General features: G+C 37.8%; 1 protein-coding gene across 1 annotated transcript in view; it reads right to left on the bottom strand.

Moving 5' to 3' along the window:
• The window catches only part of DNAH7 (dynein axonemal heavy chain 7), a 261,702-nt gene that overhangs the window by 222,090 nt on the left and 16,377 nt on the right, over positions 1–23,235 (bottom strand). Inside the window, exons 10-20 of the mRNA XM_063430168.1 lie at positions 22,005–22,188; positions 20,984–21,163; positions 18,279–18,548; positions 15,671–15,798; positions 14,364–14,442; positions 13,281–13,505; positions 12,730–12,876; positions 11,311–11,996; positions 9,696–9,882; positions 5,493–5,686; positions 1,595–1,793 (exon numbers count right to left, since the gene is read on the bottom strand). Coding sequence (XP_063286238.1) covers positions 1,595–1,793; positions 5,493–5,686; positions 9,696–9,882; positions 11,311–11,996; positions 12,730–12,876; positions 13,281–13,505; positions 14,364–14,442; positions 15,671–15,798; positions 18,279–18,548; positions 20,984–21,163; positions 22,005–22,188 — 2,479 coding nt within the window. The remainder of the gene's footprint in view (positions 1–1,594; positions 1,794–5,492; positions 5,687–9,695; positions 9,883–11,310; positions 11,997–12,729; positions 12,877–13,280; positions 13,506–14,363; positions 14,443–15,670; positions 15,799–18,278; positions 18,549–20,983; positions 21,164–22,004; positions 22,189–23,235) is intronic.

Raw genomic sequence — 23,235 nt, 5'->3', positions numbered from 1 at the left:
TATATACAGCCAATCCACATAAGTTTTGCTCCCATACATCCAACATAAGTTACCATACTTAACTCCTTCTGCACCAAGCAAGAACATGTGAAGAGTAGTTGAAAAAGTATATATATATATATATATATATATATATATATATATATATATATATATATATATTATAAGTAATAGCTTGGCACTCTCCTTTACCAATATTATGGAATACTTGCCTGGGTGCAATCCACTTTGCGTTGTATATATAAACTTAAGAATGAAGGATGCACTCACAGGACTTGGTGAAAAAATCTTCTTGTTTTATTCAATCACGGTGTTTTGGGTTTACACCGTGATTGAATAAAACAAGAAGATTTTTTCACCAAGTCCTGTGAGTGCATCCTTCATTCTTAAGTTTATATATATATATATATATATACATATAATTATTATTTTTTTTTTTAATCAATGGGCCGCCTGGAGCTTCTGCTCCATCGGCCCCTATGTTAATCCAGTCCTGGGTATAAGTGAATAAAAGTAGTTTTTTGTCAGAAAAGGGGTGTAGTTTTTCACATAAAAGACATCTAGGAACAGGTCTATTTATGTGGAAACAGGGAGCAGTGAATTACTACTGTTTCGTTAGGTCAAATGAACAAACCCACAATACTCTATTACTTCATATTGTCTGTTTCTTTCTTTTTATATTGAAAAACAGAAATGACAAGGTCAACAAAATAGTATTTTCAGTATTGTGCATTTTGCAGCAGAGACTGAATCCAGTTAGGGAATATTAGGACCATCCCAGTCTTGGGCAGTACCATAACCTGCAAAATGACAAAGTTGTTTATGCCTGCCTCTTATGTTTAGCTTCAGTGAGCTAAACAACCTAGAAGTAACATGACTGGTTGTGTGATGGGCAGCCTTGATGGGTATAACAAGGTTTATTTTGAAAAGTGCCAATTTCTATTGAAATTCCATGTCTTTTTTTTTTTTTTTTAAACGAATAAAAGAGGACACATTCTTCATACATAAAGCTCTTCAGTATGCTCAAGTTCTTTAGGGGTCTGGAGAGTCCCTTTAAGGTAGAGGGGAAAAAAATCAGAATTCTAAATTATCTAGAAATATAAAAAAATAAGCACAATAAATGTAACCAAGTAGCATATTATTACAAAAACATTGAGAGAATACCAATAAAATATGTTGTATAGAACCAAGGACATTCACAGTTGATCATAGTTACAATACAGAGGCAAACAAAAACATTAAGCATGAAATGTTTGTCAATACGATACTGTTAATATAAGTGAATATATTCAATCTGTTAATTAATCTGTGTACCTTTGGAATGTTGTAATTGTTATGATTAATATAAGTGCAAGGTTTTTATAACATACAAACATTACTGAAATCTTGTTTTATTTTACATTATGTGAGTCCATAATAAAAAATAAAAAAATTGAATTTACAGCAAGCAATAACATGCTATTGATCAAAATAATTAATAAGATGGAACATTTGAAATGTGGCATGTCCATATGAATCAAATATGATTTAGAGAATATTCCATGCCGACATATCAAGAAAACCAAAAGTGAAGTATCTTAAGAAACCTTTCTACCTTGTGAATTGAACTGATCATTGAAGATTCAAGTTCAAGAAGCCATTTTTCCACTTGACCTCTAGCTTTAGATGTTGAAATTGTATTTATTAGTTGGACCACCTCTCCTTCACTGCTTTTAATGTGTGTGATATCCAAGACATCTGTAAATTCCACTTTAGCTATTCCTTCAAAACATTTTTTCAAGTGTGGTTGTACTCTAAAAACAAAAATATAAATTTAAGTACATACACATATTAGTAAACAAAAGATTAGAAAAGTCAAGTACATTACGATTAAATACCTATCAAAGGTCTGCTCTTTACCTTTCAAGACCAGGGCAGTGAGTACACAATAACATGATATGAGGTTAAAATTAAGGATTAAGCGAGGTGTGCTGGGCCTCTGGGATTGGATGCAGATTTAAAAATTCCCAGATTTTTTTTAATATTATGTTTACATATCATCTATATTTAAATTTTTAGACCAACCAACATGTCCACTTATGCTTTCAGAAGTGATCACGGTAGTAGGAGTCTTGAAATGCTGCACATACTGAGATATTTGCTGGTGATGCCCCCATACACATGACTTTGGAAGCGAGGAACAGAGTTTGTGCGTCTGTCGTCAGCACTCACTGCACTCTGGCAATAGATGTAATTTGCTTCTCCTTTGCAAACATAGCCTGAAAGGGGAAGCATTGGGGCATCCTGCCTTCTTCACTCCCTCTCTCCGCTCGCCAGCTCAAAACCCACATGCACTCTGAGCCAGTTAAGTGGTCCAATGAAAGCATTCTCTACTAGCAGCCTTTGATTGGACCTCTTGATGATTGCTGTGACATCAGAAACGGTAGTGCCGAGCAAGGCATGGCAAGATTCCAGGTAAGTTGAAGCACAATTCAGCATTTATGAGAGGTGGGACACAAAAGCAGCTCTCTTATTAGGTGATTTAGGAGGCCGTTTAGGGTCACGCATTCGCTGGGGCCTCACGGCTGCCTAACTCACCTAACTGAAGAAAAGGCATGGAGAAGCCAGCAGAGTGCCACCATCAGAGGCTATCCACTATTAGGAGGTGCGAGGAGTGACAGCAGTAAGTCGCTTCTCACACTGCTGCAGATTCGGGGGAGGGAAAAGGATCACCATCAAAGGTGTGCAGGTGGCCCCTAAGGATTATTATTACAATGGAGCTGGGAGGGGAGAGAAGGAAGATGAAGATCGATGGGAGAGAGAGTTGATGGATGGAAGAAAGGAAGGAAGAGAGGAAGAAATAGCTGAATTGGTGAGCGGTAACAGATTTGGAGAGGGGAAGATGGAGTTTGGTGGCAGAGAGGGAGATAAGGCTGAGGGGAGAGAGGCAGATGGAGCAGAGGGGACAGAGAGGGATGGAGGGAGATGGATTAGAGGGAGAAATGGTGATGAAGCTGGTTGGGAGAGAGGAAAGTGGAGATGGAGCTGGGGAGGAGAGAGGGAGATTAAGGGGTGAGAGAGGGATGGAGGGGATTAATGGGGGATGGAACTGGGGGAGAAAGGGACATTGAGCTGAGTGGGAGAGAGAGAGGGAGATGAAGCTGAGGGGTGAAAGAGAGATGGAGGTGGGGTTGAGCTCGGGCAAGAGAGGAAGAGAGATGCTGCCTGTAAGCTGAGGGTTCCAGGGCAGTAGGGCCACCATCAGGAATGAACAGACCATAATCTGTTAGCCCATGCTTTGGGGTCCACAAAAGGCCCATTCAATGTTACATGGTCTGGTTGAGCACCAGACAATATCTGGAATCTGATGATGGCACAGACCCCTTACAAGGTACAGCATCTCCACATGCACAGATGTTCGATCTATTCCTCCCAGTGCTCAGAAGACAGATACTGCCCACTTGCGTACAGCCTGCATTCAATGGACTGGACCCTATCGGACCACAGGGAAGCCACCTTCCTGGCAAAAAGTTAGTAAAGAGCAGGGTGACTAAAACATCTTACATTTTAATATTTGCGTTTGTGGGGGTCTCTGTCGATCCTTGTTTATGTGTGTATGTCGGTGTGTGTGTGTGTGTGTGTGAATCTATTAGTGTTTGTGTGCTTGGCAGGGGATGTATGTATGTTTGTCTCTGCATGTGTGTGTGTGTTTGTCTGGTACTGAGAATCACTATTCTCTAAAGACTAAAGAACCCCTAACCCTACTCCTATTCATAGCTAATTGAGATGTATACATTAAAAAAAAGAAAAAAGAAAACATGTTGAGACTTAAAGGAATACTTTAAGTACTAAAACAACTTTAACTTAAGAAAGTGGTTCTGGTCTATAGATCATGCTCCTGCAGTTTCACTGCTTATTTCTCTGCCATTCAAGAGTCACTGATCCTCTACGTGAAACTATTGTGACCTACACAGTCTCCCTACACATTCCCTGTAAAGAGAGAGATAATGTGTCAACTTCCTTTATTGCACAGTCTGTTTAATGTAGGATTTCTTATCTCCTGCTCTATTAATAGCCTGCTAGGGCCTGCAGTAGCATTCTGTGTGTGACTTAAGTTCAATTAACAGAGCAGGAGAGAAAAACATTGAAAGGAATTGCACTGTGCTGTGAAAATGAAACCCTTTGGTGACTGTGAGAGTCACATCGAAGGGGGGGGGGGGGGGGTTGCCTAGGAATTCATTAGCAAAGTGACCAAAATGGCAGATAATGATCTATACGCCAAAACCAGTTCATTAAGCAAAAGTTGTTTTGCTGCTTTAGGCTTGAATGGACGAAAATATGTGTTTTGTTTCTGTACTGATGCTATTTTCTGTGGAATAAAGTTTCAGGACTTGGTTTTATTTTGCTGTATATGATGTACATACTACTATTTAAAATGGCTATTAATCTCCGTGTCACAACAAATCGATAGGACAGGCATCAACAGTACTCACCAAGAGTGAGCAGATCTTTCCTGGTCCAGTGTGTCACTAAAACCCTGTCCCTTAAAGATGGTCCTGCAGTGCTGAGACCCTGGGATGGCAAACGGAGCCCAGTGGGTTTCTTTTCAGAGGTGGAACTACCTCTGGTGCAGCCAGTGCGGCAGCTGCGGGGTCATGGGGCCATCATAAGGGTGCTACTGGGACAAGGACCTGGTCGGGCACAGTGGCTCTTTAACAACACAACCGGCCCTCTGTAGTATAAGTGATACCAGGAAGAAGTGAAAGCAGGCCACGTCCTCCCACACACAGAGGGTGCCGAGCAGGATGGAGATATCGGTAGCTCTTCAGGAACAAAGATAGCCTTGCCTTACAATTTTTCTTAGCACAACCCATTGCACAATTCATCCAATCCAAGAGCACTCACAAAGGAGCTATAACCACCCACAGTAATTCTTGACTGATAGTACTTGGAGTCACAACAGAGCTACCAAATATTGGTGCTGCCTTCCCTCAGGTACCTACAGCCATTAGCAGGACACTTAATTGAGTAAAAAATAAATGTATTTTATCATGGAAAGAATGGAGATTTAAATACACTTTGTAGGAAGGTACTGACTTATTGACACATTAAAAACTTGAATACAATAATACATTGATCTATTATCATCTCAACTTAATCAACATGGTATTCATTCATGAAAAAAAAAGTAAAAACAGGCACAAAACCAATAATCTCAACTCTAATTTCAGTAAACAGGGTTAACATCTTCTAGCAAACAATCAGACAGTCTGAGGAGCCCCTGTAATGACAGTGACTAACCTGTATTGTTACAATGCACCATTCTATAAGAGGGGGTACAGTGTCCCAAATAAAACTCCAAAGTCTATGTGCTTAAATTCTAGCCCCAAGGCTCTTCACAGGAAAATACAATATTTCCCTGGTGGGATAAATCGCACATATTTGGTTTATCAGGGCAGAAGAGGGACCAGGGGCCATGGACTAGGAGAGGCAGCATTCGATATCACACTTACCGTGTAGGATCTTTTGTCTCTGACAGAATTTCAAGGAGTTCATCGTTAGATAAAAAGAAGAAACGTGGAAAGTACAACCGTTTTTTCTCCAAGTAGTCATTGAGTCCTTTAAGAATAAGCTCCAGAAATTCATTCGACTTTTTGAATTTTTCCAACATTTTTTCAATTGTTACCACAGTGAGAACATTTCTGTCCTGAAATAAGATTATATTTTAAAACTTTGGGCATAAAAAAAAAATACCACAAGGCTCTGTATGTTTTTTTTTTTCCTATCACTCAAGAAGCAAAAGGAAGTGCAGAAAACCAACAGCTGTTTTATAAAATGAAATGCAATTGTGTTGATGGTTTATTGGTGTAAGAAAGCATATAAGCATTGTCATGTATCTGTAATGATAACTTTTCTTGAGGCTTACCATAACAAATATTGCACGTAATTTTAGTAGAGGGCTCACCGTGTAATTGAAAGGAACACTCCACATTAAAATAAGAATTTTTACCAATTTAGTAGAAACTTAGAAAAATAAGCATGCATTTTCTTTTGTTATTTTTCGTTAGGGGTATATGAAAAATCGTCGTGCAATAGCTGCATATCTAGATTATACAGCTTGTCTTACCAGTAGACTCAACCAAGCATAACACAGTCAACTCATCCACTAATCTTATGGCCTACAACTTTAATGCTATGTTGCTACCATTATGTTACCTAGATTAAAGTAAAGACTGGTACTGAAAGATGGGAAACAAGTATTCTCTACTTCTCAGTTAATGTCAATGCTTACATGGGCTCTATGCTTCTTTCAGGATACTACTGAAATTAGAACGAGAAAGAAAAACAACACTTTTTGGTTGTTGAAAACTTGGCAAATGGCAGCCTTGAACTGTGAATCTTGCTTCTTAATCAAAACAACTCATTAATCCATACTACTGTTCTAATATTTAAAGGAACGCTGTAGTCACCAGAAGAACTACAGTTTAATGTAGTTGTTCTGGGTTCTGTAGGCTTTTAGACTTTTTAATGTAAACACTGCCTTTTCAGAGAAAAGGCAGTGTTTTTATTGCTCCCTACTAACACCTTTAGTGGCAGTCACTCTGACGGTGATGTTCAGCGTCTCCATGCTCTGTATGCAGACACTGAACGTTCCTCATAGAGGTGCATTGATTCAATGCATCTCTATGAGAAGATGCTGATTGGCGAAGTGCAGCTAAGGGAAAGCATTGGATTGGCTAAGATCATCAGGTTTGATAATCTCAGCCAAGGAGGCAGAGGGGGGTCCAAGCCAGCCACGGCGAGACACACACGGTGGAAATAAGGTGAGTAAAACTACTTTTTAATAGGGAACAAAGGGGGGCACGGAGCTAAACGGCATGTTTGTCTTCCTGACACTACAGTGTTCCTTTAAGCTCTTTTTATTTTTTTGTTTATTTGTTTTTAGGAGGATTATAGCTCAGTGAACAACTGCATCGCTCAAATAAAACACAAAAGAATCATCTTTATAGAGTATAACTGTACAATATATTTAAATATGATATATATTAAATATATATAAAAATGTATATATATATATATTAATATTTAACTGGGCTAACGGTAAATTATCCTACTTTGAGTGAAAAAAATAAGACACTCATTAATATTTTCTCAAATTGCTACAGTTTTTCCAAGTAAATAGTTTTCAATTTACTGTAGATGGCCATCTGGCATTGTTTATACAAATATGTTTTAACTATGAAAAAAAAAAATAGCTGACCATCAAGATTTTCTTTTTTTTTTTTTCTTCTATATTTTAGCAAACTCGAAATATGCCTTTTAAGTAGTAATTATTCATAATTAATTTGACAGGTTAGATGCTTGAAAGATTGCATTTGCATTACCTTTCATCCCAATATGCTAACAGCTAGCTCACATTACCATGAATATGAAAGACAAAGAAAATGTATTTGTGTTGATCAGTAGGGAAGGAATGTCTGTTTTGATGTAAGAAACCATCCTTCTAGCTCAGTGCATGTTTTCTATAGAGTCACAGCACCACCTTCTGAGAAACGAGATTCACATTCTTGATTTACCAAGAAGTCAGATAAATAATCTCATTATTAGGAGTGTTATGCAGCAAAGGAAAACATATTGCAATAAAACCAAAAAACGTGTTTTTTAAATAAATAAGCAAAGCCCTAAACACTACCATTTTGTATTAGAACTACATTAAAGGACCACTCTAGGCACCCGGACCACTTCAGCTTAATGAGGTGGTCTGGGTGCCAGGTCCTTCTAGGGCAGGGGTAGGCAACCTATGGCACGTGTGCCATGCACGGCACTCAAGGTGTCTTCGCATGGCACTCAAGGCTGCTAGAGCCAAACAGGCTCTGGCCTATCAGGATTCCAGTGAATCTTCAGATATTTGCGAATACGATAAGGTGGTGAGGGACAATCCTCAATGTATGCATTGCAGCACATAGAGGAAGTGATCTCAGATCACTTCATTCCAGCACTTGTAAGTGGGAATCCACACTGTAGTAGAGCAGCCTGCAGCTGTTGTTGCAGCTCCTGTTCTTGACCTGTACCTGGCCAGCCTGGTCCCCACTGGAACCCAGGGAAGCCACAGACACTGCTAGATACACACAGAAATGAAGAATAACCCTCCCCTCATACAAATTATATGAACAGCCCACACACAAACACACAACCCCACATGCAGCCTCTCACATGCAATACCCCAAACAGCCTCAAACATACACACACTACCAAACACACAATGTGACATTTCCATCCACACACACAATTCCACAAGCAGCCACCATACACAGCCCACATTCATAGGTATCACACACAATACCATAAACTACTCATGAACATATAAAATATAATCACTCATATGTGCACAAATACAAAGATACAAAGCAACTGCAGTAGAAATAAAAAGCAGAATGCGGCAACATACACACCTCAATTTAAAAAAAATAGGATCGGCACGCTACGGGACATCACAATCTTATTTCGGCACAGTGCTGCTAAAAGGTTGCCTACCCCTGTTCTAGGGTTAACCCATTTTTTCATAAACATAGCAGTTTCAGAGAAACTGCTATGTTTATGAATGGGTTAAGCCTTCCCCCTATGTCCTCTAGTGGCTGTCTCATTGACAGCCACTAGAGGCGCTTGCGTGCTTCTCACTGTGATTTTCACAGTGAGAGCACGCCAGCGTCAATAGGAAAGCATTATGAATGCTTTCCTATGTGACCGGCAGAATGCGCGCGCAGCTCTTGCCGCGCGTGCGCATTCAGCCGACGGGGAGGAGAAGAGGAGGATCGGAGGAGGAGAGCAGGAGGAGATCTCTCCGCCCAGCGCTGGAAAAAGGTAAGATTTAACCCCTTTCCCCTTTCCAGAGCCGGGCGGGAGGGGGTCCCTGAGGGTGGGGGCACCCTCAGGGCACTCTAGTGCCAGGAAAACGAGTATGCTTTCCTGGCACTAGAGTGGTCCTTTAAGGCAAAACCTCTTAGGTGAGTCCTACACTAAACATTTGTTAGTGTAGGACTCACCTAAGAGATTTTGCCTTAACGTGGCTGATGAGCTTGCACTTTAAATGGTTATAGGAGTGATACTAAAAAACCTTCAGTTTTTAAATGTGCATAGGGATTTGGGATAATGCACAAGTACATTTTATGTTTTCAATGTATTGGGGCTAATGTGTACTATAGTCATTTGTGCCGTCAAGGAACAGTGGGAGTTTGAGCACAAGGCCTAATTTTGTATTTTTAAATAGCTTGGGTAGCCAGGTTAGAGGACGTAGAAAGCTATGGATTCAAGAAGTTCTTTATATGAACTTACTACTGCACATTGTGTCTGTTCTGCTTGTGGTGTAGAGACAAAATAGGGCAATGACTCTTCTAGTGCTTATAACCAAATCTCCGGCTGATATCACTGAAACAAACAGTGCAAACAGGAATATGGTCTTTCTAAAAAAAATTGTAAATGGCAAACTTGCATCTCAATCTATTTACCAAAAGTATATATATATATATATATATATATATATATATATATATATATATATATAAATAAATGATATCCCAACTATGAAGTGTACTAGGATATAAATGACCCATGTTAATTTTCAGGGTTTGGATTTTTAGACTCTTATGAAATTACATACTAGCCTTTTTTTGTATTAATTCTTGTGTGCAGTATCATTTTTTATCATTTTTACTTACCAAAAGTACCAGTTTCATTAAGTCTCTCCATGTCTTATCTACTGTAGTGAAACGCCTGCCTTCTTCTGGCATCTGTGCCATGATGTCAGGGGAGCTAAATATGGGTTCTAAGTACAACCAGGTTGCTTGGACTTTTAGCCATTCATCAAGGATTTCTTGTAGAAGCAACAGTTTACCTTCCCAATCCCTGCATTGAATATATAGAGATTGAAATTATAACCCTGGTAAAGTCAACAGGAGCGATGTACATTTCATCATAAAAAAAATAACTTCCAATGAGCTAAGATAAATTCAGTGGGTTGGTTTCAACAGGCCAAATAACTAACTGTGTTATTTCAATGGAACACTACTAATTATTGTAGTTTAACCCCTTAAGGACACATGACATGTGTGATTCCCTTTTATTCCAGAAGTTTGGTCCTTAAGGGGTTAAATTATTGTTATCAATGATGTAATCTGTACTCTATTCTACACTTATAAACCATGCAAAGACCATTATTCATAAGTGAGCTGAGCACAAGTTAGCTGGAGAAATTGCACCAGCAGCATACCTAAGACACTGATTGAGTGCAAAGCTCATAATAAACATGAATTAATATTAGCAAATGTGTATCTATACCATGTTGGTGTGCTGATAAAGCATGAACAAGGCTAGCCTGCCACATTGCAGTGTTGAGTTGAATACACAGCTTGGCAATCAATTATTTGACATCTAGTTTTAGCTGTTTTCTATGGTGAGGCAACCCAGGCCCAGAATAAAGACAGTCCATTGTAAATCAGCCACTTGTGCATTATGGGGGAAAGTCATGGCAGAAATAATTAGTTTGAGCATGCTGATTCAAGGCTTCAATTGCTGGAATTTTGAAACAGTTGCATGCATCATCATGTTTTATAACTAGGATTTGTACATTTGGTCCCTTTAAATGTTTTAGTCAGGTCTTATTGTTTTGATTGAATTATACTGCGCAGTCATAATTAGAAATGTTTATCTTGATAATAACCCTATCCCAACAATGCCATAGAAAACCAATGAATAGGATTTAGAACACAAACATTTACACAATAAACAGTTGCATGCCCTCTATAAAGGGTACACAAATAGGCCTAAAAGAACAAAAAATGCAAACATTTACTGAGTCAATCACCTGACTGAAATGGCTATTGATGTGCCTCAATAAGGTCCTACCCAGATGTCCTGCAATACCGCTATATTCACATGGATAAATTAAATGTCTGTTGCTCACATCTCTGGCACCCTAGACTGTGAGTTTTAAGCTGATTTAGGTAACCACACATGCTAAAAGTAAATATAAATCTAAAAACTTGAGCACATATGTAAGGACTTTAGCAAATGTGTTTAAATGTCTGAAGCCTCATGGATCAAATGCAAACCCTTTTGTTTTGCTCCAAGCTACAGAAAACATAACGTTTACAGTGTTATACTTCTGGATTGATAAGGAAGCCTTAATACTGTGTAGGACATCTAAAAGTTGGATGAAACTGGAAAACATAATATATTATTAATGTATGATGTGCAAAACGCAGTTACACCATCAGAAACCAAGCAGGGTTGATAAATACATTATCTGTTCTAAGTTTTAACAAATCTCCTTACCTGATTTCTGTCTCAAAAGCCTTAATAAATGGAGAACCTCTCATGGTCTGTGTCTTGACAATGTGGTCATCTAGTAACATCTGTATATCATCCACAGATGAAAGAATGTATGTTCCAGTTTCACGATAAGGAAGTAGAGTAAATTCTACTTTATCCCACTCTGAAATCATTTTTTCCATTGCTTTCTCAAGTGAATATTCCTTGCTAGCAGATTCACTGATACTTTCAAATTTTTCAAGAAAAGGTTGGAGATTCATATCTAGAAAATTGTGGACATTGGTGCTCTGTTGTGGTTTAATTGAATAGCCAACAATAGCAGACATAGCTTCCCAGTGCCTATCTCTGAGCCCAGGATTACAAACTACTTGGATAAGAGGCATGTACTCTCTGAATTCTTCCACTTTGACCTTGATTTTAGAAGCCAATGAAAGGGCATTTGGGGAGTCCTGAAATGTTCTTTCAAGTTTATAAAGTGCTCTCCAATAGTTTCCCACATCCTGTTCGACTCCGTCAGGGTTAACATTAGAATAAGGACCTTCCAGCCAGTCTTTGTACTTGGTGCTGAACTCAACTATAATCTCATAAAGTCGCAGATATGGATTCAATGTATCTTGAATTTTTTTCCTTTGAGGATATTGGGAAGCTGACCATCCAAATGCTTCTTCTTCTGCATTCAGCTGATCCACCTGGGATACATGCATTTTAAAAACATAGTTAGCAGAAAACGTGGCCTAAACTAGAGAATTAGTCACTAAAGTGAGAACTGTCAGACTATTCAAATAGTCAAACTAAAAAAAGTTTCTAAATCAGCTATGCTTCAAGTTCAGCACTAAAGTGTTTGTTGGAATTATGTCATTATGAATTATAGATTTTGGAATAAAATACAGCTGACTATATTTCTTGTAATTCTTCTTCTAATCCAGCTTACAATGTCTACATTTTAATTGACTTTGAATTCACTCTAAATTACAGAAAACTTGTTAAGGTTTACATTTGTAACTAAAAAAATGCATGTGGCAACTTTATCATTTTTTTAGAGGCAAGAAAATTAGTAGGTTTAATTGTGAGGTTTCTGAATTGTGAGTATGGCAAAAATAGTGTTTTCTATGGCACCCAGAGACTGTGTCACTGCTCAACGACACTGATAAGGCAGTGTTTAAACTTCCACACTATCAAAGTAAATTTAGTTCATCCTAGACAGCACTGCCTAACCTTCCGCCAGCACTGTTAGGTGGTATCCACCATTCCTCCAGGATACCCAGCCTACCAGCACTACTGCCTCCATATCTCGTATTGAAGGTAAAATTTACACACCAGATATTTTCGATCAAAATAGCAAAACTTGATTTTGGTCAATCCAATTGTGACAAACTGAAAAATGTAAAGACAATTAGTAAACCAAGAAGACCCAGAACTAACCTTTTCAACTGCTTGGTCTAGTTTTGAATTCAGTGCTTGTGCCTTTTTAAGATATTTGTTGACCTCCTGAAAGTCACCAAATGCTTTAAATTCAAGCACCTGCTTGGAATAGGTGTCCAGTTCTTCCACAAACCTCTCACAGCGAACCTTTTTGAAATGAAATATTTTTCAGTTACTTATTACTAAATAAAGGCATGTACTATGTCTAGGCAAAATGTGACTATGACTGTGTAGTGTATTTAATGTGCAAAATAGCCAGCATGGATCAAGAGGTGTAGTAATGGATATCATTCTCACATACTTTACTACTAATAATGAGACTAGTACATAATACTACTAGCAAATACAAAAATATGTTCAGATACTTTAACAACTGTTTTAAAAGCATTATACTACACAGAGGTGTTAGAATTATTGTCCCGCTGTTGTCTGAAAGGCAGGCAATCTTTTAATGTGGAACCGAAAAACAATAAATACATCAATCACTAATACATATTTATTTGCAATGCTTTTCCTTTACTAGTATTTGAACGTAGCACTAAATATCTTACTTTCAATCCCTCTTGATATTGTTCTGTCTTCTCTTTAACTATTTTTCTGTGTTCCTCAAAAATGTCTCCCATGCGATCATGCCACTGAAAAGTATTGCTATTCAACCGTATATCCGCAGGTGAAAATATGCTGTAGTCTACCAGGAAAATAATTCGATTCTTAGCCTCCACTAGTTTCTGATCCAAATCCAGCATATCTTGGGCTTCAACCTTCTTTATGTATTCCTTAATTGCAATTGGAAAAAAAAAACATAATTTTAGTAAATCAGATGTCTGAAGCTAAAGTGGTTGGCAAGAAGTGGTTGAATAATTAGGATAGAGGCATTAATTAAAGAATATATGTCAGAAAGATGTTTGAATTACACAACAGCTTTTTAAAAGCTATTTATGTTTTTTTCTTTTGAATAGATTTATGCTATACTTTCGGCTGTCAATGTCAATGAGATATGATGCAAATCTCTGATATCACATAAAGTTTTGTGCGACATGGTAACCATGCATGGACAGCATCATGGAATAGATGTTTGGGCACGTAAGCTAGTGTGGAATTGTGGTAGGTGAATGCCAAGGGGACTATGAGTGTGCAGGACACCAGAAGAGAGTGCACCAGTATCGGAAATGACTAAAGTGTGTTTTATACTTTAGTTGCGTGCCTGCCCCAAGTAAACAAATCAGAAAGGCTTACTGAGAAAACAGAATGGCTATCAATTCACTATTAACAGTTCTTTGCAAGAGATGCACTATACAATGTATGTTTGTTTACTATGTTAAGGGATAGCTAATGAATGACAAAATCACATTTGTTAGGGAATATGTTGAACATTGGAAGCCAAAACTACCACAGCTCTAAGAACGAAATTCTATACAACACATGTAGCTTGGTAGGTAAAGAAGCTAGTAACAGAAGTAATCTCAGGATTTAGTAGATTGTTCCAACTCCAAGTATGAATTTCTCCAATGGAAACAGAAACATGAGATTAGAGCTATTTATACATGTTGCCTATGTCTGTGCAATACGAATATTAATCCTAAATAGCATACGACGCAGAGTTTTAAGTTTTGAAAACCAAAATGTTAACATACCTTCAATTCCATGAGCTCACTGGTGTTTGGAGGTGTGCTTAGTGCCTTCTCTGCTATTTGCTCAAAGTCATTACATATCCTACAGACAATATGAAATAAAATAACTTGTAAAATATAGACTTACTCATCAACACATAATGACCAATGCTAGAAAGCAGAGTGCATCTAAAAGCGTGCATATACCATGTTCATGTTTGGAGTGAAAGAAACTCTTACCGGGTTATTCACTAACTTGTAAACTAAATCAACATGAAATTATAAATTTAAGGCCAAAATAAGTGAACTGGAAACACTGCTGAGTTAGAGATTTTGCTCAATTTGATTATGTTGGACTAAAATATCTAATTTCCTGATGAAATCCATACTATTTGCAGTTTAGTGAGTAATCGTGTAGTTGTACGCACTGTAGATGGCTCTCAGTGTATAAATAACATACAAAAAAAAAAAAAAAGGTTCATAGACAATTTCAAATGATACTAGTATGTTTGCCCCTCGATGGAATGCCTAAAAGATGTATTGCACATTAATGTGCTCCTCCCATTGATTATTAAGGACAAATACTGCACACACTGCAAAGTTTCTGCTGTAGAAACTGCAAAGAAATAGGATCAGCACCTAGAGAAAAATCCACAAGATGTATTTGCAGTTATGTTTCTACTTTTATTAACATGCATGATTGACATAAAACATTACATAAACGGTGGTCAAATCTACATTTGATCGTCCCTTTAATTTTACTTTGTACTAAATGTTTGTTTTGCAATAGTCTGATTAGCAATATATCTGGGCTTGGCTCTTGGAAAGGTACAGATATTTATAGTACCATGTAATACACAGCACCTGACTATGCAAATATAATATATGTCTATACTCTTATACAGACTAAGCCAAATAAGGCAAAAAAGGCAACAGTGTTAAAAAAAAAAAATCCTACCACGTTTAAACATCACAACAGCAGTATTTTACTACCAATGAAGGAAATGTTTCAATCGTAGAATCACTATATTTAGAAAAATCGACAGAAAATAAAAGAGAGAACTGGACACTGTGATAAACAGCTAAAATGTGCACAGAGAGACTTAAGTTGTAGAACTGAGTGATTAACATGCAGAAAATAAGTATCGAACTCAATTCTCCATAGTATATCCTGGCAGTGAAGAAATAAAAACCATAAGGTTCCTTCTATGAAAACAAATAATCCTATTATAAGAGAACAACACTGCTACATGGTTGATGCCTTGGAGAGATTACTTACTAATACAATGCAATAGAAGAAAAACAGAAAGCTAGTTTGAAGCACTGCTTACCTCTTATTGGTCTCCTGGTGATCTTTGAGCATTTTTGCTACCAGTTTTCCACAAATAGTCTCTGAACGTTTGACCAGAGCTCGGATCAATTCATCACAGTGGAGTTCGAACATGCCTAAACGAATGAACTGAAAATAGAAATAGGAAAAAACTATTTAAAAACTGATACACAATTCCCTACCTCAGCAGAGCTGAGGCTCCACTCATTCACAATTGCTGGCTGAAGAGATCATAGAAGAAAACATCATTCACAAAACTGCAAATTGGGGCAATGGAAAAATTGACAGCCACCACGGCATTAGTATAGAAAATAATCATTAGCCAGCGCCCAAGCGGCGAACAGTGTTTGTCAGACTGTGGGGTGTAAGGTTAACCCTTACCATGCCAGGTCCAACAAACTACTCAAAACAGCACATTGGACTTCACTGTGTACATTTAGCCAATAAACAGGAGTGCTGGTCATTGAAAAGAGAAGAGGTGTGTTGGACCCATATGTTGTTTTGAGTACGATACGATACGATAATTTCAGGCATTCTATATGAGATGAGTGGGACTGCGGTTGAATGCTGAACTACATACCTTCATAAATCTTGCTAGGGAGAGACTTACGGATTATGGATAAGCTCCTTCTAAACCAGAAGGAGAGACTCCAGGTGGGTTGAGTCTCTTTCTGGTTTGGGAGGAGTCTCCCTGTAATGGTAATAGCAGACGTGGCAGGAACATTGAAGGTGAGTATTTTTTCTAGTAATCTGAAATTAACAAATAACTCAATACCTGGGCCATATTTACCTATCAGTTTTTTGTACACATACATATAAAGAAGGCAGTGCTCTTAACATAAGGGAAACAAAATAAAGACATTATGTTGCTGCTTCAGCATAATCCAGACAAGTTTTCGTGAGTATAGAAGACACCAATTGTCTTTCACTATGCTATAAACAATCTCTCAACAAGAAAGTTCCCTTAGAATGCAAAATCCCACTGCTTAGATGGCGTTGTATTAAAAAACAAATGAGTGTAATACAAAGAAATACACTGATAAGCAACAACATTAAAACCACCCGTCTAATATTGTGTAGGTCCTCCTCGTCCTACCCAAAAAGCTCTGATGAGTTGAGGCATGGACTCCACAAGACCTTGGAATGTTTCCTGTGGTCTCTGGCACCAAGACATTAGCAGCACATCCTTTAAGTCCTGCAAGTTGCGAAGTGGATCAGATAAGTTGTTATAGCACATCCCACAACTCTTTGGCATACTCCACAAACCATTCCTGAACATCTTTTGCAGTTTGCATTATCCTGCTGAAAGAAGCCACTGCCATCAGGAAACATCATTCCCATTAAGGCATGTATGTGGTCTGCAGCAATCTCTAGGTGGTATGTGTCAAAGTAACATCCACCTGAATGCCAGTACCCAAGGTTTCCTAGTAGAACATTGCCCAAAGCATTCTTCCCATAGTGCATACTGCTGCCATCTTTTCTCCAGGTATATGACACACTCAAACCTAGCCATACATCATGGTTCTTCAGATCAGGCAACTTTGTTCCATTCCTCCATGGTCCAGTTCTGATGCTCACATTCCCATTAAAAGCACTTTCGTCGGTGGACAGGGATCATCATGGGCAATCTGACTGGTCTACGCCAATGCAGCCCTATACGCAGCAAATTAAGATCCACTGAGTGTTCCAGCACCATGGCTAGCAGTACGGTTTTAAGCAATTTGAGCTACAGGATCTCTTTGTGAATGGACAGGAGAGGCTAGTTTTCGCTTCAAAAATAAGCCTCGGGCGCCCATGACCTTAACACCTGTTAAGCGGTTGGCCTTCCTTGCACCACTTTTGGCAGGTACTAAACACTGGAACACCCCACAAGGCTTGCCATTTTGGAGATGCTCTGACTCAATTGTCTAGCATTCCTATTTGACCCTTGTTAAAGGTCAGTCAGACCTTTTCGCTCACCCATTTTTACTGCTTCCAGCACATGAAATCCAAAAACTGACTGTTCACTTGCTGCCTAATATATCCCACCGTTGACTGATGCCATTGTAGCAATATAATCAATGCTATTCACTTCACCTCTAAGTGGTTTTAATGTTGTGGCTTATCAGTGTATACATTTTTATTAAAGTTCAGATAACCTCTTAGCTCTCGAAATTATGGAGTGAACTGAACCTAGCCTAGTCAGATGAATTAGACAGGATAGCCATCATTTGCTTTTGCATACCATTACCTATAAAACTCTACCACGGGTTTTTTGCCTCCAACCTATAGATTCAAATAATATGAAAGTACTTCTCCCGTTGCTGTCTCCCATTTTTCTCACCTTTTTCCTCCCTTCCTTCTCTACTCCCCAAACTCTTTGATTTTCTACTCTTCCTATACTTTGCCAGACTTTACTACTACAATCTGGATGTTTTTTATTTTATTTTAGCTGAATAATTCATTTCTTGTAGGTTTCATGTTTACTGTCATGTATACTGTATGTGTTCTCGTGCAATAAAAACACATTTCCAACGTCAGAACTAAAGCTAATTATGATATTTTGTTTAAAAACAATTGTATTAAAGTGCCTTGCAAGATACATTCATGTTAAGATAAAACATATTTACCTTTCTGGAAGTGTATTGTATTTCATCTGTAAGTATTTCATATTTCTTAACCTCTCTCATAATCTCTTCAAATGTATGATCTTCAGCCAAGAATTGATCTACATCCAAATCTGCCTGTTTGCTAATTAAAATATTGTATTTATCATACAATTTTAAATGCTCTTTTGGTAAGAAGCTCTCTGAAGCAACATATTCTTTCACTTTCCTCTTCTGTTCTTGTAAGATATCGTCAGGAATTATTGGTTTTAGAGTAAATTTGGACTGATCAGTCTGTATGGAAATAAATATATGGTTAAACAGATCCTGAGTGAGTCTAACAGGCAGAAATATTTCAAATTAATGTGTACACAACTAAACTACTACAGTGAAAAGCAAAATATTGGGTTTTAAGGAGGGGGATTACCTATACACAGTAACATAAAATTGGTTTCCTACAAAAGAATTATAACTCAAAAAAAAACATTTAAAGAAAATATCTTAAATATACACATACACTTTATGGCACTTTAAAGGTAGTGAATTTATCTGTACATTATCGTTATTAATATTTTTATTATTATTGCACTATTGCACAGCAAAACTACAGTATATTCAGCTGTGCACACAACACTACAGTATAGCACACAACCCAGTACACAATCTGAGTAGGCAATTTTAATTAATTTATGGAACTAATCCACACACATAAGAGGTCTCAATAGAAAGTTCAGAATAGAACGGAATTTAGTTGACACATTTGTTAGTGAACCCCATAATTGTTTCGTTTTCATAATGATCACCTTCTCCTAAAATTATCCATTTCAGTGATACATTTTCAACATACATTTCAAATTCTAGAAAGTTCCTCTGCACATAGCCAAGATGTAGAATGAAAGAGAGATTTTCTGATTCACAGTGCCTTGCAAAAGTATTCACCCCCCTTGGCATTTTTTTGTGTTTTGTTGCCTTTACAACCTGGAATTAACATGGATTGTTTGAGGATTTGCATCATTTAATTTACAGAACATGCCCACAATTTAGAAGATGTTTTTAAATTTTATTTTATTGTGATGCAAACAACAAATAGGACAAAATAACCGAAAAAGTCAATGTGCATAACTATTCACCCCCCTAAAGTCAATACTTTGTAGAGCCACCTTTTGCGGCAATCACAGCTCCAAGTCGCTTTGGATAAGTATCTATGAGCTTGCCACATCTTACCACTGGGATTTTTGCCCATTCATCCTTGTAAAACTGCTCCAGCTCCTTCAAGGTGGATGGTTTGCGCTTGTGAACGGCAATCTTTAAGTCTGACCACAGATTTTCTATTGGATTGAGGACTGGGCTTTGGCTAGGCCATTCCAACACATTTACATGTTTCCCCTTAAACCACTCAAGTGTTGCTTTAGCAGTGTGTTTGGGGTCATTGTCCTGCTGGAAGGTGAACCTCCGTCCTAGCCTCAAATCACGCACAGAGTGGTACAGGTATTGCTCAATTTGTTTGGGTGATGTGATGTGTTGGGTTTGCGCCAGACATAGTGTTTTCTTTGATGGCCGAAAAGTTCAATTTTAGTCTCATCAGACCAGAGCACCTTCCTCCATACATTTTGGGAGTCTCCCAAATGCCTTTTTCGCAAACTCAAAATGTGCCAGTTTGTTTTTTGCTGAAAGTAATGGCTTTCTTCTGGCCACTCTGACATAAAGCCCAACTCTATGGAGCGTACGGCTTATTGTCTTCCCATGTACATATACTCCAGTCTCTGCTGTGGAACTCTGCAGCTCCTCCATGGTTACCTTAGGTCTCTGAGCTGCCTCTCTGATTAATGCCCTCCTTGCCCGGTCTGTGAGTTTTGGTGGGCGGCCGTCTCTTGGCAGGTTTGCTGTTGTGCCATGTTCTTTCCATTTGGTTATGATAGATTTGATGGTGCTCCTGGGGATCATCAAAGATTTGGATATTTTTTTTATAACCTAACCCTGACTTGTACTTCTCAACAACATTGTCCCTTACTTGTTTGGAGAGTTTCTTGGTCTTCGTGGCAGTGTTTGGTTAGTGGTGCCTCTTGCTTAGGTGTTGCAGCCTCTGGTCCTTTCAAAAAAGGTGTGTATATGTAATGACAGATCATGTGACACTAATATTGCACACAGGTGGACATCATTTCACTAATTACGTGACTTCTGAAGGTAATTGGTTGCACCAGAGCTTTCTATGGGCTTCATAACAAAGGGGGTGAATACATACGCACATGCCAATTTTCTGTTTTCTGTTTCTAAAAAATAGTTTTATGTATATATTTTTTTTACCTTCACTTCACCAACTTAGACTATTGTGTTCTGATCCATCACATAAAATTCAGATTAATAAAACATTGAACTTAAGGCTGTAATGTAACAAAATAGGTAAAAAGTCAAGGGGGCAGGGGGTGAATACTTTTGCAAGGCACTGTACCTGATAAAAGTGATTCTTTGTACACACCAACAAACAAATATATTGTGCTGCAAGATATAATCTATGAACTCATATCTGAAAATGTCATCGCACTATAAGTTTACCACTGTGATTATGAATATTAATATAATTCTCATTACTACAGAAGCCAATTGGATGTGCAGTGAAACACATATAGAGAAATGTTGTATTGTAGAACTGAAGCAAATCCTGGAAACAATATCTACACAATTTTGAGTAATGAAATTAGAGACACTGATTTTTTTTTTATTGTACTTACCCCTGCAGAAAAAAGCTTAGTCTCCACTCTTGGGACAAGATTAACAGCTTTAATCATTATGTCATAAGTATTCAACAGGACAATATCGTAATCAACAAAATCAGGTTCAAATTTGATAGAAACGTTGTCAAGAATCAGTCTCATTATGAAGCCAGGATGTTCATAAGCACGGATAGAGTCCTGAAATAATGAATATGATTTTACAATACGTGACATTTCCCAAGTATTTCGGTACTTACTGATTGTTCATAATTATAAAATTGGACATGGGCTGTGGTCACTTTTTAACAGTTGATTCTACAAACCATAAAGCTTTCTAGCCTGCATCTCTGGTACACCTTTGCTACTATTATGGCTCCTGCATCTGATGGACACCTACACGTTTGCATTCATGCTGTGAGCTATTCAATTTCGAACAGACAACTTTGTGCGCATTGATGCCGAACATCATTCTGGCACGGATTCTGACATGGACCGTTCCTATTGGCAATCCTTTTATACACTCAGATGTCTGCATCATTTTTTGATGCCATGCCAGTCCACGTCAGTTAAGTATCCCTGTAGTATAGGATACTCATAGACCTGAGGTTAGCACATTGAGCTGTCTAGCCTTGACAGCTACAGAGTGTGTCCAGGATTTACCAGTGGCTATCTGTGAGGACTGTGAACAAATGAACAGAAGCATTTCTTTATAAAATATATGTGTGTTAGTTGATATGTTTATACTGATCTTTTATCTAAAAGACAGAAGCAGGATCTCTATTTAATACCTAGGACCCAATATATTACCATAACTAAATGTGAATCGCGCTGGTATATGGACATTTGCTTCCAAAAAGATATCACTATTGGGTTATGTATATAAAGGAATCCAAACCCCTATTAAGCAGCTCCAATATTCTATAACATCCTAGCTGATGCCACTATTACTACATTCCAGCTGCTTACTGTTTCAAATGTGGTCTGTGTAGTCTACAATCAGTTTTATTTCTTGTACTTATTAATGGAAATAATTACTCACTGGTGGTTGCACAATTAAATCTGTATAGTCCTGCATGGATACCAGAGCAAGACGTTGCAGCTGTTCAGTCATTAATGTGGCGATGCAGCTGAAAAAAGATTGTAGTTTTCTAGGGTTGCGGTCACTGGGAATTTGCTTTTTCTTATTTCCTTGATAGAAAATGTTAAGGACTTCTGTAAACCACCTATTAAAGTCAGAAAAAAATAGTATTCTTCAGTTGTCAGTTACACAATATTTTACATGTAAACTTCCGACATTGATGTGCACAGGAGGTGTCCCAGGTATGCCAAGGCCCACGATAATGCAGGGCTAAATTGTCATCCTTGTCCACTGTTTCTGGATCTTTGGTCAACCAAAATTAATTTTAAGCCTCATATTTTAATATAATATTAGTATTAGTAAACTTGATGAAACTTGTTTTTGGCTGCAGACCCTATGACTGCAGACGTGAATATGTATAACCCTAATAGAAAATCTTTTAAAATATTCATTATAAAAGATTGTTAAAGGGACATTCTAAGCATCGAAAACAATTTAGCTCAATTAAACAGTAATGGCATATATACCATGGGCTTGCACTCTCACTGATAATTATCTGCCTATAAGGAGTTAAATACATTTTGTTTCTGATTTTGAAGCCCTAGCTACACTTCCGCAGGGCGTGACTGACACAGCCTGCATGAAACACAATGGTTTAATTTTGCATAAGATGTCAACTTGCTTTAGACATTTTTATCACCTGCATTGTAAATTGAACTTTAATCTAAAAGGCTATTAACAGAGCAGGAGATAATAAATTCTAGATTAAACAGTGCAATAGAGGATGTGTAAACATTAGATAACACTTTACAGGAAGTGTTTAGGAAGGCTGTGCAGGATACATGCAGGGAAATGTGACTAGGGCTGCATAAACAAAGTGATTCAACTCCTAAATGGTAGAGAACTGAGCATTGAGACTGCAGGGGCATGACCTATACACCAAAACTGTTTTATTAGCTGAAATTGTTTTGGTTGTTATAGTGTAAATAGTAAACACCTTTAATTAAGCTAAAGGTGTTTTTGTGCTTAGAGTGTCCCTTTAAAGAACAAATTAAATGGGAAATGTAAATGATGTGCAAAGTAATGTGTAATGTGTTTAAAAAATATAACTTTCCTAAATCTTTTCATTTATGTTCATGACTAAGCCCTAACATATGTAAAATATTTAAAATAGAGGAAATTGATAAGCCTA

The sequence above is a fragment of the Pelobates fuscus genome, chromosome 8 (genome assembly GCF_036172605.1).
Source record: "Pelobates fuscus isolate aPelFus1 chromosome 8, aPelFus1.pri, whole genome shotgun sequence".
NCBI lineage: Eukaryota > Metazoa > Chordata > Amphibia > Anura > Pelobatidae > Pelobates > Pelobates fuscus.
This window is presented reverse-complemented; position numbering and strand designations above follow the sequence as displayed.